This window comes from Asparagus officinalis, chromosome 5, assembly GCF_001876935.1.
Source record: "Asparagus officinalis chromosome 5, Aspof.V1, whole genome shotgun sequence".
In the NCBI taxonomy this organism is placed as follows: Eukaryota; Viridiplantae; Streptophyta; class Magnoliopsida; order Asparagales; family Asparagaceae; genus Asparagus; species Asparagus officinalis.
The window spans coordinates 705,050-724,991 of record NC_033798.1 but is presented as its reverse complement, the minus strand read 5'-3'; the positions used below and the strand labels follow the sequence as shown (position 1 = coordinate 724,991).

General features: G+C 36.5%; 2 protein-coding genes and 1 pseudogene across 3 annotated transcripts in view; 2 read left to right on the top strand and 1 right to left on the bottom strand.

Annotated features, from left to right (window-relative positions):
- Positions 1-1,808, bottom strand: part of LOC109842803 (cyclic pyranopterin monophosphate synthase, mitochondrial) — a 2,940-nt gene extending 1,132 nt beyond the window's left edge. Inside the window, exons 1-2 of one of the 2 annotated variants that reach the window (XM_020411690.1) lie at positions 1,715-1,808; positions 1,411-1,561 (exon numbers count right to left, since the gene is read on the bottom strand). In XM_020411690.1, coding sequence (XP_020267279.1) covers positions 1,411-1,518 — 108 coding nt within the window. In that variant the 5' untranslated portion in view covers positions 1,519-1,561; positions 1,715-1,808. Of the gene's footprint in view, positions 1-1,187; positions 1,282-1,410; positions 1,562-1,714 lie in introns of those variants that run through there. The other variant, XM_020411691.1, reaches the window with a different exon arrangement.
- LOC109843920 lies at positions 1,898-12,204 on the top strand (annotated as a pseudogene).
- LOC109843303 lies at positions 14,540-19,373 on the top strand. The gene is made up of 2 exons (XM_020412233.1): positions 14,540-15,354; positions 17,444-19,373. The coding sequence occupies exons 1-2, from the start codon at positions 15,015-15,017 to the stop codon at positions 19,165-19,167; spliced, it is 2,064 nt and encodes a 687-aa protein (XP_020267822.1). The 5' UTR covers positions 14,540-15,014; the 3' UTR covers positions 19,168-19,373.

The window sequence follows — 19,942 nt, the reverse complement described above, 5'->3', positions numbered from 1 at the left end:
CTTGGTTACTTTGTGAAAGGGAAAAAAATGCTAACTCTTGTTCTTGTGCAATTTATGACAATTCAAATTCTGTTGACTTTTTAACTGAATATGAGCTCACCAGACGGAGCCCAGCTCAGCTTCTATTAAGCTAACCGTCACAAGGATGTTTACACTGTGCACACTAAATAGAACTTTTACCGTCGTGCTACAATAGCGACATGTGTACATAACCTTCTCTCCTCTTCAGTCCTCACCCTGTTTCTCCCCTCCCCTCAATATCCGCACACCCGATCCCCAAAAAGAAACACCAGCCATCCTTCTCCTTTTTACTTAGGTTCACCATATTGGAGGTTGATTTGGGTCAAACATGGCAGAGTGTCAAAGTTTTTTTTGTTGGTGTTCATACCTTCAATAAAGGAATAACATTATAGGATACTATAAGCATAGATACTACATAGACTTCTTAAGAAGTCTAAAATCAACACCAAAGCCTTGCCTTAATCCCAAATTTCTAGGGTTGGCTCATGGATCATATTCTTCCATTCAATTCTATTAAAGGCTATCTCCTGCATTAACTTAACCACTAAAATTGCTTTCTTAATTGGTCCTAACAAAGTTCTCTTAGGCCTGTCTGTACTCCTTGCTCTCATTAACTATACATCTCATCAATTTTCCTCAATCACACAACAGAGTAAGTTTTTCATCGATCTTTCCACATCAGAAACGATCTTCTGGATAGTAAGTTCAGAGACAAAGGAAGTGTCCAACAATTGTAGATATCTAACTAACTAGGAAAATTAGTCGGTGTGTCGGATAGAAGCATAACTCAAATGAACTGTTCCTGAATTTGGTTTTGAACTTGAATCCGATAAATCAGGACTGATATAATCAGGTCAAATATACCTACATAGATGAGGAGATGAAGGGAAGGGGTGTTGTTCAAAACTGGAGGCGCGATCCAATCTTAAAGACTCCACGGCAATCCAATCTCAAGAACCTATCACCTAAGCAGTAAACTAGCCTAGATCGTGATTTGAACACATCACGATCTACATATAGAAAAAATTATATCGTTTTGCAGTTTTTAATCATTATTTTACCTATGCGTAGAAGGGACGGCTGTTAAGATGCCTGAAAAGTCAACATATCAACCAACCTAGTTTGATTTATATTCTAGAAGACTCCGAATTATGTGAAAATTTTACCATATATATTTTATGAGCGTTGAACAAGATGGATGGTGCCGATCAAGAATTTGATGAGCCGATTAGTCTAGATCACGATAAGATTTGAGCTCACCATCTCACAATATCTATATCAAATAAAGTAAACTATATTGATACGGAGATAACTGAGAATTGGATGCATAATAACACAACAAAGTTTAATGTTTCAAAGGAAAACAACAACAACAACAACCTCAGTTACCTTATTAAGCTCTGTGATCAGAGAGTCATAGTTGCTCACATTGCTGCTAAAACACCGCCCCCTCCAGCGCCGAACTCTCATTTGTTTGAGAAGTACTGAAGCCATCATAGAGCCTGAGCTGAGTTAATGTATCAGACTTTAATAGTAGTGACTGCGCAAAAAAGAACACATTTTTCTGAGAGAAAATATACTGCACACAGCACAAAAAGTAACTATTGAGGAATTTGCCCTTAAATCTAGAGCTGCGAAAATTCAAGATCAATCAACAGATGGCGGGAAAAAAGGGTAAAGTTTCAGTTGATACCCGAGAGATCCCAAACCCTAGCTCGAGAATGAGCAGGAGAAGAGGCAGGAGAAGAAAGTGAAGCAGCAGCAGGTCGCGCTGTAAACGGGCCGGGTTCATGCGAGACCTAAACCACACCCGAAAAGAAAAGGAATCGTGTGGGGTCCAGAGTTGTCTTCGGGAGGCCTTAATAAAATAAAATAAAAAATAAAAACAGCAGCCTCTTCGGTCGCTGACGATAAGTTTTCGACCCAATCCTCCTCTCTTTTCCGATCTCTCTTTCGTTCGTTCGATCGATCGATCGATCTCAGTACTCTCGATGGCGGATCAGCTGACGGACGATCAGATCTCGGAGTTCAAGGAGGCCTTCAGCTTGTTCGACAAGGATGGAGACGGTCAGATCGCCTAGATCCCTTTCTTCTCTCCTTCTCTTTCCTCGATCTGTGTATTTTTTTTTTTGATGAATTTGAGCTGACCTCGCTCTGAATTAGTCTTGAATATGCTTGTTTGCGATTCTTTAGGGTTCGGATTTGTTTGTTGCCATAGAAGTCGTGATTTTTTAGGCTTTATCATGTAGTTAGGGTTTCTTTGATCCTTTACTGATGTTCGAGAACAATTCTTGTTTATTTGGTAGTTAGATTTGGATTCCTTATAAGTATCGTTCAATTGTTAAAAAAAAAAAAAAAAATTTCTTGTAGTTGATTATTGCTGGATTAAAAATTAAGGTATTTGCGTATATTCCATCCAAATCCACCGATATTTGCAAATTTACCCTCCTAATCTACGTGTTTACTAATTTCCCCTCGATTCTCTCACGTTGGAGAAAAATACTCCTCTTTTCGTAAATGGGGAGGGGTATTTTTTCTTCCAATGTCGGAGACTTGAGGGTAAATTGGCAAATATCTAGATTTGAGGGTAATTTGCAAATATGGTAGATTCGGGGGACATATATGCACAAAAACCAAAAGGATTAGCTGTAGTTAATTACCCAAGTCCTATGGTACTTCAGCCCTCCAGTAATCGAAGTGTAATGATTGGATCTGTGGATCTAAAAAAGTTAATTGGTTTGGCAGGTGGGTACTATGATTATAACTAAAGTCAGATTTATTGATATGACATCCTTCTATGCTTTTTATAAATGTTGTGATTACATCGATGTTGTCCTGAAAAAAGGAGGGAAAGAAAGATTTAAAGGCTTCACATGCCTGATTGTGTAGATGCATTTGTTGAAGGCATGATATATGGAGGATTCATACTTCATAGTTGGAAAAGAACACCTTTTTTTTGAGCTATTGGTAGACTTTTTTCCCCTGCATGGGAGGATAAGGAACAGAAAGTTCGTGTACACTTTATCTTTCTCTTCCCTTGTACTAATTGTCTGATACAAGTTTAAGCTTTGATCATCTTTGAAGATTTTAGTAGTGTTGGTGCTACTTTTGTGGTACCATGCAGTAAGAACCTTATCTAGTTGTATGCTAGTGTACTTAGGTCTCTCTCCTGCTTTATTGCTTGGGAAATAGCGAAGGATATTCTGTTTGGAGTGAACAAGTTATACAATAATTCTAGACACGAGTTACTTGAGGTTCTTACTGTGATTATTTTTGCTCTTATGTCTGAGATTCAGCTTGCAGTAGTTCACTTATGTACTTCCCATTGATTAATTCATATGCATCTGGCGAAGTGTCTTTGTAGATGTAAGAACTTTGTACAAGTGATGAATCAAATAACCCTTAGATTACAGTATTTCTGAAGGTTCAACATGGTTACCCTTTTATATACTTCTCAGCAGAGGGGGAAATTTTGGATATCTGCCAAAGAATGGAACCTGCATGCATGCTTTTTTCCAAGCTGATGTTATGGAATTTTGATTATGCATCTTTAATTTATTATTCATTTTTTCCACATCGGTCCTGGTTTATAAGCTGAAACATACACTTGTAAGAAGGTTGTGTTTATGAGTATTTTTCCCACTTATGGATCTTTGGTCATTTTCAAACCTAACTGTTCTGGGTTTAACCTGATTTCCATTATGAATTACTTCTCTGTTTGCCATAGGGCTGCAATTAATATTCAGAATATCCAAATCCATTTTGTATATGCATCATTTTTAAGAAATAGTAATCAGTATCTTCACCATTTGGCATCATTTTTGTTCACTGTTCAATGAAAAGCGGAGTCATTGTGGATATTCTGCTATATTCTCCATTTAATATATTCTCCATATGGAAGTAAAATACAATATTTTACATATTTTATTACTACACTTCATATGCAAAAAATGTCAGATATAATTATTATAAGTGCTTCTTAATTTATTATAGCAGTATACACTTTTAAAATTTTTTACTTAAGTACCAATTTATATTAGCTTATGCATTCAAAATATCTGAATTTGCAAATCTAGTCTTATCATGCCAGATGGTTCAGATTTCTGAAGAAATAGCCCAAGTCAACCAGATGGAGTTACGATCTAGCAAGAAATTACCTCCCGTTCCGAATTATGGTCAAAATCTTGTGCAAGAGTTGTCTCAGTCTAAGAATAGATCATCCCCAAATCCTGAAAGTCCCGTCCAGGATCATGGTCTATTGCAAAATCAAAACCCTGGGGGGCGTCCCTATAGACCGAGGTGCTGGGGGCACCCTCTCGAGCCAAAACGTAGTTACCCAACGGGGGAGACCATGAACGTTTGACCAGCGAGATGATTCCTCACCTTCCTAAGGATAAAGAGCGTCAGATTTATTAGAATGCTTTTATTCACTATTTTTTTGGTACTGATTCGGTGCGGGAATAGACCTCCTTCTATCTGCGAAAAAACCTACTATTTCTAATATGTTTTTCTCTATTTGGGAAAGTCAAAGGAGTCAAGCTCGCAAACCAGACTTCCAATAATATATATTTTTATTAGCTTATATTAGTATGAACTAGTTGCGATTGGGCATGGGCTGCAATTGATTTTAAAAATATCCAAATCTGTTTCTTTTCTGCATCATTTGAAGCAATAAAGATCCCAGTAATGAAGTTCTTCACCATTTAGTATTTGGTGCATTTACTATCCAATAATAAGTGGAGCCAATGCGGACGTTGTGTTATAATCTTCATTCAACATTTTCTTCATATGTGATTAGTTTATATACATCATTAGTACTACATATATGCGCTAAACACTATGTATAATTAGTACAAGTGCTTCTTAAAGTATACTCTTTGAATGTGCTATGTGAGAACTGGTTTTCTTATTTCATATAGAACTTGTTGCTGTTTTGAAAATTCTTTTATACATTAGTTCGTATAGAACTTCTTGCTGTTTTAAAATTCTTTTTATACTCTATATATACTTTGGGACATTTTGGATAGTATTCATCAAATTCGACGCAATACTATTCTTATGTATTCAACAGATAATAAAGTAAATTCCGGTGGAGAATTGCAGAAAGAGATCACTTTTGCAAAAAAGACTGTGGCCTAACTGGTGGAAGATTTTTTCCTTCCGGAAAGTGAGACATTATCGCAAATACAGTTGCAGAAGTGTACGAATACAATGAACAAACAAGTGCATCTTATAATACAACTATCTTTTGCAAATTACAATTGACTTTGCGAATTTTCTACGAACTTAACAGCCTGTATGTGAAAACCACAAATTAACATTATTTATTTCTTCTTCCAGTATTATATTTTAAAGTGAGGTTTCCCTAAGAAGTTCCAGCATGTAAATATTTATGGTTTCACCTTGCTCGTCTTTGAAAACTTGTTTCTATGAGGTGTTTAGGTTGGGCTTTTTTGTTATGATGTCATGTATAGTAGGTATAATACGGCGAATGATAAGTGACTCTTCTTAAATTTTTTTCGTCTACAGCTAGAAGTTCAGGTATTTTGACTCTTCTTAAATTTTTTTCGTCTACAGCTAGAAGTTCAGGTATTTGGAAAATAAATATTCTAACGATGTGGAAGAATTTCTTCATGGAATTGGTTAGGTCCCTTTATTCTGAAAATCTGAACCAACACTGAAGGAAATAAGATCAGTTCTTGGTTGGACTGGGTTCTTCTACCTTAGTACGTGCGAGAATATATTTAATGAAATTAAAGCTGCGAATATGCTATTAAGATGATATACGATCAGTTATAAATGTCCTATCCTGTGAGAAATTGGGAATCATCTTGGTGGTAAATACTCTAATTTAATATTAATTGGATAGACATGTATACCGGAATATTATACCAACACCGAGGCTATAATCCATGACATCCTACTGTTTTCCACCCAAAGGCAGTGGGCATATGTGCTTATCTTCCAAGAAACAAGGAATGTTAAATGTGCAATCACAATCTTTACAAACGGAAATAAATTACTGGATTCCTACTTATTCTAGTTTGGAGATAGTTACATTTCAGCCATGTATAATGCATTTGTCTTGATAACTATAAATGATAAGGTTCCTAGGATAAATAAATGATGCTACATTTCGTGGATTGCAAATTTCTAATGACCTGTGCTGTTAGTGTATGCATACAACACTTTCTGGGATTTTGTAGTTGGATAAGCACACATCTGTTGTCATCTCCCTGCCCATCATTGTAGTCTCCATTATGCTAATTTCGTCACTTGAGCATAATTTGGCAAGGGGGAAAATTGGATATCTGGGAGTTCCCTGAAGTTCGAGGGGCATAGCTAGATAAATATTAGAACTAACTCTGTTTACTTTAACTACAAATAGGAATTAGACAGTGGAAGCTGATGATTTGTTTAGTAGTCAAACAATGGATTTCAAGTGTCAGGGTAAATGATTCAAATGAAAGAGTTGTTCTAGGAATTAATAGTAAGAAGGAAATGGATAAAATAACATCAGAAATGCAAAATTTATGATAGACCAGGACTTATAGCTAATATTTGCCGCTTTCTTAAAAGAAAGTTCAGAAGGTTGTCTGTCCATGGTTGAGTGAAGCTGTTATAGTTGTAGGAAGTTGGCTTCTGTGTGAATAACTGATGATCTGGATATCCTGTCCTATTGGGATTCATTTGTTTAGTTGTTTTCACAAATCAGCGTACATAAAGGTACGTCAATCCAGATTTATATCAGGTCACATGAAGATTCTTTCTATTGATGTAGTCAGAAAGGAGTACATCGGTTTTTAATCTTTCAGAGTTCATTTTTGATAAACTCTTATTGGTCAGTAAAAGTTAACAATCTGGGAGAGTGTGACTTTAACGTCCGAGAATGAACTTATGTTTTGCTCACTTATATCGAGTCGCATGAAGGTTCATATGTTATCGATGCATTTAGAAGGGAGCAACATTGATACTTGACTTTGATGTCTTGTTTGGTGCGCGGGAATCTAGTGAGGTGAGAATGGAATGAAATAAGGAATAAAATGGAATGCTCATTTCCATTCTCATGTTTGGGTGCGACTAAAAAAGAAGCGGGAATGAGCTTATTTGGAAGTTATATAAGTTTTTTTTATTCCTAAAGTGGGAATGCTCATTTTTGGAGTAGAGGTGACTTCAACTACCGAGAATGAAAACTTATGTTTTGCTTATATTGAGTCGCATGAAGATTCATATGTTGTGATGTAGGTAGAAAAGAGCAACATTGATATTTGACTTTGACGCCTTGTTTGGTACGTGGGATTCATGTGAAGTGAGAATGGAATGAAATAAGGAATGGAATGCAATAAATGTTGGGAATGGATTGCACATTTCCATTTTCATGATTCGGTGCGATCAGAGAATGAATCAGGAGCAGCATATTTGTAAGTTATGTATTTTCTTTATTCCCATTTAAATAGAAAAGCCCATTCCTTGACAACTCGTTGGGAATGCCTATTCCCACATAATGTGGCAACTGGCAATTGTTGAGAAGTGGGATTGACATTTCTAACTTCCAAAACACGTCGTGTTTGTACGAATGAATGAGAAGGGGAATGACATTCCATTCCCACTCATTCCCGCGTACCAAATGAGGTGTGAGATTTTGTTTCAGGTGAATTTTTATGTTCACTGACTTTCTTAAGTAAAATTTTACGGTGTTGACCTCAGCTGAACTTCTGCTGCTCTTGATAATATCAGCTGAGTGAATATAGACTGTTTATCCTGTTGTAATGCAGCCTTAAGATTCTTGAGCCCGGTTTGTTGCTGAAACCTTTCTATTTTGTCATTTTAACAGAAAAATCCACATGCTATTCTACTGTTTCTAAAGTATTGTTTATCTTGTGATTTGATTTTGACAGGCTGCATTACAACTAAGGAATTGGGGACTGTGATGCGTTCCTTAGGCCAGAATCCAACTGAAGCTGAGCTCCAGGACATGATAAATGAAGTGGATGCTGATGGCAATGGGACCATCGACTTCCCGGAATTCCTCAACCTGATGGCAAGAAAAATGAAGGACACTGACTCAGAGGAGGAGCTCAAAGAGGCATTCCGAGTGTTTGACAAGGATCAGAATGGCTTCATCTCAGCTGCTGAGCTCCGCCACGTCATGACCAACCTCGGCGAGAAGCTGACGGATGAGGAGGTCGATGAGATGATTCGTGAGGCTGATGTTGATGGTGATGGGCAGATCAACTATGAAGAGTTTGTCAAGGTCATGATGGCCAAGTGAAAAAAAACGCTACAGAGACTTCAGGGTTTCGGTCATTCTGGTAGCTATCTCTTTAGTTGTAGTTATGGAAAAAAGAAAAAGAAATGACAAGAAAAAAATACCCGTCAAACAGGGACCTCTCTCAATTTTCTCTACCTGTATGTCTCTCTCTTGGTTGTGATTTATCTTATCGTGACAGTTTTTATGATTATGTTGCTAAATTTTATTTTTTTGGGTGTGTTTTTCTATTTATGTATTCTGAGCATTCTAACTGCCAAACTGTATTTGTTTGATATTGTGAATACGCTGATGTTTTGGCACTCGAGTCAAGCTTGTCTTTTTCAGTATTTGTAGTTAGTAGACGCATATGGATTTTATGGTATTGGCTACCATTGATTATTTCTATTAATGAGGTGGATAAAGATGTCGATGGCAAGTGTTTGTTGGTCGCTGGTGTTTCTTGCGATTTAACTTACCTACCGTGAACTTTATTTATCAATATGTTGCTAAAATCTAATTTTTGTGAGTGTTTATGGTTTACTTGCTGTTTCTCCTCTTAATAGTTGCTAGCCTGGAGAGCTGAAAGCTGCCCTCACCAGGCGCAATATACTAGAAGCATGCATGAAATTTGTTAACTGCGTACTTACAAGGTGCACAAAATTGTTGGTTTGCAAGTATTTTCCACTTTTTTTGCTGGCGATGCGTATGGTTTTAAGTTCTTGCCGCGTTGTGTTTCATCGGACTCAAGGTTGTAGTAGGTGTTGGTTTGTTGCTGCTGAGTACCATGAGGTACCGTCATAGTGTGATTCATCCGTGGTTAGCATTTGGCTGACCTCCTTGTATCTGGAAGAACGAACTATGAATTATGTGATTCGACGATGAAGCAACGTGGGAAAAAAATTATGCTGTAGTTATCAGTAAAATGGTAAAATATTCATGGTTCCCTTGAAATTCGTTGTCATGAAGATACGTAGAAGCGAGTTTCAGCTGTCCATCCTCTCACAAATTGGAAGCTTTTAATGCTTACAGTGAAACTGCCAATGTTTGCTGTGAACTGGGGGAAACATTTAGCTCTGATGGTAGTTGGGAGCAATCAGTGGTTAGGCACAAGGGGTTAGGTTGCAGCTACCGACGTTGCACTATTTATATCAGTAGCAAAAACAGCGGACTATTATTTCTTGTCGTTGCTTGTGCTTCTCTCTTCACAGTTTGTTCTGTTATCGCAAAAATGGAAGGAGTAGGTGAGATGAGCAGCGAGCAGGAAATGATGAAGAAGAAGATGAAGGTGCTTTGCCTTCACGGCTTTCGAACCAGCGGGAGCTTCTTGCGCAAACAAATCAGCAAGTGGGATTCCTCCATCTTTCAACACCTTCAGATGGTATCTCTTCTATCTCAATGCTGAAAACAATTTGAGTTTTGCATCATATACAAAGCATACTGAGCAAATAATGCATGGATATGAATTCGCAGGATTTTCCCAATGGCATATTTCCTGCAGGAGGGAGGTCCGATATTGAGGGCATTTTTCCAGGACCATACTTTGAGTGGTTCCAATTCAACAAGGTAACACGATCTTGTAGGCAAAGCAGTACATATCAGTTCTAGTTCTTAGACAGGTATACGCATAGATTCACTGATGCTTGGTTATAGATGCAGTATATTGATAAATATTTCTGAAGGGTTAATTGCGGGTAGACCCTCTGTACTACCTCCCAATCGCAAATGGATCCTATAGCTCTATTGTTGCAGATAGAAACCCTGAGCGAAATGCTTTTGACTCGCTTACCTTCTTACCCTCAGAGAAAGAGAAAATTATCTTTTGACAAATATACTTCTTAGGTGGAAAAGAGTAATTAAAAAAAAACTCTGGGGCGTCTATCTGCAACTGGCAACAGTACAAGGTGTCTATCTACAGCAGTAGAACTACATGTGGTCTATCCACAATTGGGCGGTAGTATAGGGGATCCATCCGCAATTGACACTTTTCTAAGTAATCTGATATCACACAAATACTGCGAGCCATTAACAGCGTACACAGTTCATTATGCTACTTCAATTTGCTTGGGGGCCAGTTCAATTACAGCAACAACAATTAAATCAAAAGCTTTATCTGACACTTTTCGGGTCCACTATGTGCATTGTATGCTCCCGTTCAGTTCCATCAGGACTATATCATTCTTAATTGCTTCCAATTAAGTTCTCTTAGACCTACTTACAGCTTCCATTGTCCCATTAATTGTGATCTTATGAATCCTCAGAGTATTTTCTGATAGTTTAAGCACTGATTATCAGGAATTTACAGAATATACTAATTTGGAGGAGTGCATCTCGTTCCTGTGTGATTACATGACAGAGAATGGCCCTTTTGATGGGCTACTTGGATTTTCTCAGGTAAACAACTCTGTTCAATTGTTACCAAATTATCTGACATAAATAAGTTTACTGATAGTCCATCTTATATGACTTGTTATCTTGCATATAAACTTGTGCATTGCATCTTTAACATAACCGGGTCTTTTATGAATAAAATGTCATTTTCGATAATGAACAAGGATTTTGTTACTCAACAGGGAGCAACACTTTCAGCCCTTTTGATAGGATATCAAGCTCAGGTAAAATTAGCATTCACCGATCATGCATTCACTGCTAATTCTCAAAATATTGTCCAACTATTTGCATGAATGGTGTTATATCAGGGGAAGATACTGAAGGGACATCCACCTATAAAGTTCCTTGTCTCAATATCCGGCAGCAAGTTCAGAGACCCAAGAATTTGTGACATCGCTTACAAAGACGCCATTAAGGCTAGATCCGTCCATTTTATTGGAGAAAAGGACTGGTTGAAACTGCCTTCGCAAGAGCTTGCGGCTGCCTTTGAGAGCCCATTGATTATCAGGCATCCACAAGGCCATACAGTTCCCAGGCTAGGTTTGTGCCTATAAATCTACATGAATTCTTACAATTATGTGCAGAACAAGGTTGATCTATTCTTAAATTGATATTAACATTGGATAGTTGGGTGCACATATGGAAGAAAAACTCTTGGATCATCGCACTAATAATCTTCAAACCCCCTTGTTTTATTTAAGGATATAGATATTATGTGATATGGATGATTGTTATATTTTATCCTGATACGAAAGGCAAATATCTACTGAATTCATGATTCATGCATGTTGTTCACTGGAAGGGCCTTTAATACCCTTAGGCTATAGTATATACCCAACTATTGAAATGCATGGTGTGTTGTGAAATTGAATAATTTGCTCCCTTCATATTAACATATCATGGAAGTTTGTTCTATAAACAAAAGTTTGTTGCATTTTTTTATTACTCCGAGCTTATAGACTAGGGTATCCTTATAGTAACCTTATCGAAAAATCATTCATTCTGTCATCACTTGATACATGAGTAAAGGTCATTAAAATGCATGATTTTTTTTTTTTGTTTTAAACTTAATTAACTAGTATACTGATGTGAACAGAACGGGCCATACAAATCTATTGCATATCAATTTTAACTTGCGTAGTTATGTCTTAGGAGCATCAGAGCCTTTCCTTATTTGTGTGTACTGAAGATTTGTTCTGTTCACTATCTTCAGATGAGGCCGCAACGAAGCAACTCTCTGAGTGGACAAATGGTATCACACAATGTAATATTGAAACTGGAGCTCATGAACAAGAAAGCGCAGAAACTGCGCACAAGAGGCTGCCAGTGTAAGAACGAACAACCGCGAAGCTCTAAAACTACGGAAGCCAGTATTATGTTGGGCTTTTCATTTTCGTATGCAGATCCCCTCGACACCTGCTCCATTCAGTGCCTCTTCTTTATGTAATTGTTATGTTATATACTGCTAAAATTCACTGTGCATGGTGGATTCACTATTTGAAGAGAACTTTTTTTTTATCCTGTTAATATATTTTTGCTAAGAATACATGTGATGTCTTTGTATGTCTTGGTATAAAGGTATGAACATTGTGACCTGTTATACCTTTCTTATGTTTAGCTCACGAGCCTGCACAAAGCTTGTATCCTGCATTATCTCTGCGGCATGCTAAATTTCTTATAACCCCCCGAGCCTTTGGGGTATTCCTCACCAAACCCTCCAGTACTTTGTTATTCTCACTAAACACCGAAAAATGACTCAAATGAGCTCTCAACTAGCACATCACTCTACAAATTTTGGTATTTGGCAAAAAGAGGGGAAACTGTACGGTAATAAACTTGCCAAGATAAAATATGCTGCTAAATAAAACATAACACACAAAGAATTGATAAAGATGCAGTTTATTTTTTCATTTCTAGTGAAATCGATAAGCGCTTCTTCAAGATTTGTTAGGATTTTTATAAATAAATTTTGCTGTATAAGTATAATTTTATGATCTTTCAATTTTTTTTTGAGAAAATAATCTTTCAAAAGATTTAAAATTATTTGTCTAAAAATCCCAAAGGCGCTGATTAGCCTAGTTTTAAACAATCTTCCATGGCCAGATTCCGTTCATAATTGTTACGGTAGTAAGATTTAACTCTTGAAATTAATAGATCTAGTGGGGTTTTTTAGAAATGCGATTCAGGGACTCAATAAAAATTAACAAATAATATGCACGGTCTAATATGACAAAATTTTACTTTAAAAAGTGTTATTTAGAACAACTTAGTAGATTTACAGGTGTAAATTAAGAAGAATATTTAGGACATACTTTGACGAAAACCCCAGAAAAAGAAAACAAAATAAAAGAAAAAAAGAGATGGACATCTAGGCCTGTCCATCCGGCCCGGCCCGGGATTTCCGCGCCGCCGGGGCTAGGCAAAAACCGGAGCCCGACCGGACCCGGGTACCCCGGATGGGGGAGGCCGGGTCCCGGGCCCGCGGCCGGCCCGACCCGGTGCCGCGGTCCTCGGGGCCGCGACGGTTTTTCTTCTTTTTTTTTATTTTTTTTTCAAATTTATTTAAGTTTTAAATTTATAAAAAAGATAAAAAAAAAAATATAAAAAATAATAATTTTATTAATCACTTAAAATGACATAAATTACAAATAAAAAATTATAAAAATAAATTCTTTATTAAAATTAATAAATCATTACCAAATTACAAGTATAAATTTTATTTCTGCGAATTCATCGCGATCACAATAGATAAGTACATCCTACCTAAGCTGTTTTTAAAAAAAAAATTTTTTATGATAAAAAAAATGCTAAAATTAGTTTAATATTATTATATTTTATATAATTATCTATTAGTATATACTTCTAAATTATTATGTAACTATATATGTATATATACATATTATTATATGTAAAAATATATTGTATATATTTATAAGTTATAATTTAAGCAGAGAGAGCAGCAATCGGCATAAGTAACGCCTGTAGCCGTTGCTCCGTTGGCCAATGTGGACAGTAACCGTTGTATATTACCATACTTATATACTAAAAAAGAAGAGTACACACACAATATATAAAAAGAGTATACTTATATAATAGGGAGTAATACATATATAAGAGTAGAGTATTACTTATATATACATATATTACTAATGAGATGAGAGAGATATTAGTATATATATATATACACACATATATATACATCATATAAGAGAAGTGTTATACTAAAATTATACTAGTAAAGAGAGCAGTATTACATATATATAGAGAGATAAGCTTATATATACATACTATACTAAGAGAAGAGTAATATATACAATACATACATACATTATACATAATAAAAAGAGAGTATTCTTATATATATATATAAAATATATATATATTATATATATATAATATATATATATAACGAGAAAGTATACTTATATATACTTATACATATATATACTTATATAAGAGAGAGTATACTTATATATACTTATATACTAAGAGAGAGTATATATACACACATATGACATATTATATGTAAGAGAGAGTATATATACTAAGAGAGAGTATATATACACACTTATATATACTTAAGTATACTTATATATACTTATATACTAAGAGAGAGTATATATACACACATATGACATATTATACATATATAGAAATATGTTATATATACATATATTATATATATACATATATTATACATATATAAAAATATATTATATATACATATATTATACATATTATATATATTTATATATACATATATAATATAATACATAAAAAAAAACTACTATTCCGGGCCAGGCCGGGCCCGGGCCGTGCACAAAAGGGAAAATTTCACAATACCCCCCGAGCTTTGTTAAATTTTTATGTACAAACACTCAACGTCCTTCTCTCTTAAAATCAATGGAGACCGGCGATTCATCCTCAGACGAAGATGATTCAATCCCCTTACCCCAAATCTTTACGTTTCCCAGAACCCCAAGAACCCCAATCCCAAACCCATCAAAAACCCTAAAAAAATTCAACAAAGACGGCATAGTTTGGGCAAGAACCTCCCCTCAAACTTGGTCCCCTGCCAAAATCACCGCCGTCGTCAACGGATCCAAAGCTCCGGTCTCCCTCTTCGGTTCCAACAATACCCACGTCGTCAATCTCTCCCAGACCCGGGGGTTTGAAGAGAAGCACGGCGCCATGGCGGAAATCGCCGGGCCCGAGCTTTCAGATGAAACTGAAATCGCCTTGGAGGAGTTGGGCCGCAGGGCAGCGATGGGCTTGATGTGTTCTTGCAGGACAAGCCCAGATTTCGACGGCCCAGTGGGATCCGACGTCGAGTTTGAGCCGGAAGACGGAAGAGATGTTGGGTTTTGTTAAGGAGATGGCTCTTCGTGCTTGGGTTGGTTTGGAGGGGGCTGCGAGGGCCGTTAGGTTGTCCGCTCAAGCTAACGGGTACCGGCATTACGTGTCGGTGTGTGGGACCTGCGGAGTTGGTGAGGGTTTATTCGCGGAAGGTTTGTTAGGGTTCTTAAAGGATTTGGCTGTTTGTTGGGGTTCAGATGAGTGGGAGGATGAGAGCGTGGGTTGTGGAGTGGAGAGGATTCTGGCACATCGGCGGTTTGTTTCCGTGAAGCCCGGTTGGATGTTTCGGCAGAGCTTGGGGGTTGAAGGTGGTTCTGACAGCGAGGTGGAAGATGAAGGTACTGCTCATACTGTTGTTATTGTCGTGGATCTTGCGATATTGTTGCGTGTGAGCGTGCGTATAAATGAGAGATGTAAATCATTTAGAAATTAAAATTTTACATGTTGAACCTTAATCCTATATTTACGAGTTAGACTGGGATGACTAACACGAAATACTGATGGGAAACTATATTTCTGCATTTTACTGTGGCAAGAGATCCTCGGCATATGACTCGATAATATATGCTAGTGCATGCCTTTCATGATAACATATGGTGTAGTTATTCAGATTTTTCTCTAACAAACATATAATCGTTCCCTGATTCAATAATTGGGAGGTTAACATCACTCAATTAAGTTTCTTTTATGTTATTTACGTTTTTTTCTATATATACGAGAACGACAAAGAGTTCAGAGTAGAACCAAATGGTCTAAGTCCGTCGCTGTGGGTTGAGGCATTTTCGAAACTAACCAAACTAATCAAGACTCCCTATAAACTGATAAAAACTAGTTTTGAAAGGAGATAAGACTTTGATTAATTGCTTTATCACTAAATCAATCAGCTTACATAGAGAAAACTAGCGCTCGTTTTGTAAAATAGAAGAAAATAGAGACCTTGAACAAATAGGCTGGAGCTAATGTCCCATTAGTGGGAATATACGAAGCTTTGTATATGATGTAACTTGGATTTAGTCATGAGCAGGTGGATCTGTTGTGGTAAAATCAATCATCTGTAGTATTAGAAGACTAACTGAGGAAGATATCCATTAAAATATTTGTGTATTTTATCAATACCATCGATTTTTCAAATTCATTAATGGAACCAGGGAATGAATTATTCGCCAGATCAGCTTGAATTAGATTTCGGTTCTACCTCTGACTTAGGATCTAGACTCTAGAAGTCTGATGCAAGTTTTGGCGTCGATGTTAGTTCGAGGTCAGGCTCAGATACTGGTGGAAAATAATGACAGCTCCTTAAATAACAATGGATGTTATCCAGAGGTTGAGAATCATCATGTCTTATTTTTGAATAGAAAATCAGACTAGAGTTTAAATCTGTAAGAAAGACCTTAAGTGTGTCAGCCGTCATGAATAAGTAACAGGGTGACCTCTCAAAACTAATATTCAACTCTACCTTATAGTCTACACACTGCATATAAATACGTCCGCATATACATTATATGACCTCTATCTTAATTTTTGGACTTTGGGACTCCATTAAGTTCTTTTCGTTAATTACTCAAAAAAATGACATTTCCTTTGCTGAAACTTCTTTTGCCATGTTTGTTGCTGCAACTGAATCATTTTCATTCTTTTTTTTTGTTTTGTTTTTGTTTTTGTGGGTCAGCATTATCCTCCAAACATAAATAGCTATGCATGGTTCTCTTGCTGTAATTGAACAGGAGTTGTCCCCTCCACACTGCGTGATTTTGATCTTATACGTGACCTAGCCTCTGGTCTCATCTTGATTCTTGTGACATTTGAATCTGGTTTATGACATTTGAATCTGGTGGACGGGCTCCATTAAAGAAAATATAAAAAGTAATTGGATAAGCATCAAGAATGAAGCAAATAAGTCATAGGACGTCCTGGATAAATACTACTGTACTTATTTGATGAAAAGGTACAACATAATTAATCACTGTAAATGAAAAATAGTTCGAGTTGTTAATTTGTAAAGGCGTCCTGTTAAAAAGTTCTTCATTTTTATGAAGACTCCTATTCTCTTTTCATGCTGAAGATGCCATTTGAATATATTACAGTTCAAACTCCACCTTTTCCCCTTATATTTCTTTATTTCCTTTTCCTTTTTTTTTGTTAGAGTGACCACCTCCAATATCATTGTCAATATAGTGGTGTCCAGTTCCTGAAGAGAATCTGATGCTCATCATGATTGAAGCAGCTACAAACTTTTTATGTTGTCGGTGTTGTGATTATACTATGTTGCGTGACTCCATCACAGCCAGGGCTGCTTAAGAGCTCACATATATAATGTTTGATAAAATCTGCAGATAGGTTTACACACACGAGCACGTGGACACACACAATATCTGATAAGATCTGTCGTCAATAATTTATGAATTTATGCTAAATTTTCCATTTCAGGAAGTTGGGGTGATCTATCTGAACCCTTGTCAGCTGATGAGATAGAATCAGGATTTAGCAGTGTGTTTGAAAATGAGGCTTTCTCAACTGAAATCCAAGAAGAAGAATCTGAAATATACCAAGAGCAGATGCAAGAAGGGAGAGAGCTTTGTTTAATCAATAGGCAAGATTATAGCATCCTTGATTTGGACGAAGAATATGGATGTATGACATCATTTGATCCTGATGGTGCAGGTGAAGATAACTTTAGCAAGAAATATTTTTTTGTTCATGACTTGTGCATGGATAGTTCATTACAAGAAGTAGACATTGACGTTGGAATAGAATGCACTAGAAGCATTTCACATGTGACAGATACTAACCAAATAGAAGTAGTGGATGACTTGTCTACAAATAGCTCATCAAAGGAATCAGACATCAGGATGGAGATGGTGAAAGATACAAATCAAATAGAAGAAAAGAGGCCCAAATTCCATGAGGATGAGTCAGCAAATTCTTCACAGTGTCGCAACACAGAATATAAGTTAGGAAGCACAGTAAGTTCTTCTGGGGACATTTCACAGTCAGTACATAGAGCATCCGATATCACTTTCGAAGAGAGCATTACACCTCACTTAGCTGAGGGGTTTCCTAGAAGCCCTTCCAGAAATTGTGCACATTCTTCTGGTGAAAGGGATGATCTTCGACTTTGTGCTAGGAACAATATCATTAGCGTTAGTCAAGGTTCTCAGTGTGGTCTTCTGGATACTATTTCCAGTTTAGCTGAAGCTTCAGATGAACCTGTTGTTAAGAAAAGGAGGTGTGACTCAGTTAATTCTTCTTCAATACCGATATCTGCAGCAAGTGAGAAATTTTCAGAGACTACTACTTGTTTAGAAGGAAAGCTGTTGAGAAATCCTGAAAGTGAATCTCAAACATCCATTTCTGACGTGATGTTGAAAATTAATGCAGACCAAAGTGAACCCCTGAATACTAATTCTTGTACAATTTCTCAACAAGAAGCTACGGAGGCAGCTGTTGCAAAGAAGAGGACTATGGCCGCATCCTTGAGAAAGATAGAATTCTCACCCCGCATGATGAGTTTTATTCATTTTGCCAGTGATGAAGTTCTTTCTCACTTTAATGACATTGTTGCAAGCAAAGCAACTGATAAAGACAACACCTCCTGTGGATTCAAAGCTTCTCGTAAGAAGCTCCATCGGCAAATGATTCCTGATTGGCATAGATGCTATGCGTCTCCATTGACAAGGTCTGGATCAAATTCACCCTTCAAAGCTAGAAAATCTCCGTCAGATGATAAAATCAACAGTTTTCCCAAGTCATTGCACATGAAGTTTCCAAGAGATTTCACTTTACCATCCAGAGAAGCGCTAGAAAAGAAATTCGAAATGTTCGGGCCATTGAATTATTCAAAAACAAAGATCTTCGCTTACACTGGAGCTGCTCAAGTTGTCTTTTGTCGTCAAAATGCTGCATTTGCTGCTTATGAGTATGTGAAGAAGAGGAATTTATTTGGGCAAGCAAATGTTCGGTTTTGGGTTGATCGACATGAGAATATGAGGAACGGAATGCAAAGCAAGCCTACAGTTACACATTCATCTCTGAATCTGAAATCATGTCTTAAAAGACCAGAAAGGGATAAGGGGAGGGATACAGATAAAGAAAAACTTAGAGTACGGTTTTCACTTGAAAAGAAGCCAGTATCTACAAAATTTAGAGATTAGTGGTCATTGGTTATTAAGCCAATGCCAGTTTTTGTAGTTTGCACACATTTGAAGTTGTTGTATAAGGTTTTTGAGTTTTGACCTAGAATGGGATTAAAATGATAGTGGGCATTTTGATGTAAGTTTTGCGGAGTAGATGATTTGTTGGAGTTGTTTGAGAAAGGTCTTTCTACTTCATCCTAAATATTGTAGAAAGCTCAAAAGTCAATATGTACTTAGACACTTTGTTGTAAATGTTATTATTATTATATATATATATATATATATATATATATATATATATATATATATATATATATATATATATATAGAGAGAGAGAGAGAGAGAGAGGAGGAGAGAGAGAGAGAGAGACAGACAGAGAGAGCAAGACTCCTATCAACTTAAGTTGATGTTCACCAAAGTTTGTAACACACATTTATTAATATAAAACACATTTTTATATAATAACATGGATCTCTAGGCAATATGAGTGGTTAAAAACTTTGGTGGCACACACTTTCCCTATCCACTTAAGTTGACACAAGTTTTCACACACACACACACACAACACACACACACATTATATTTATATTTATATATATATTATAGATATATATTATCAATATATATATATATATAAAAGGAATATGGGTATGTTTGTTACCAAGCACAAAATTTGTGCTTGGTAGTGAGCTGACATATTATCCTCCACTCATTCAAATGGGGGGACCACATTTACATGGGTTGAATGTGATCCCCCAATTGAATGAGTGGATGAGAATGAGACATCTCACT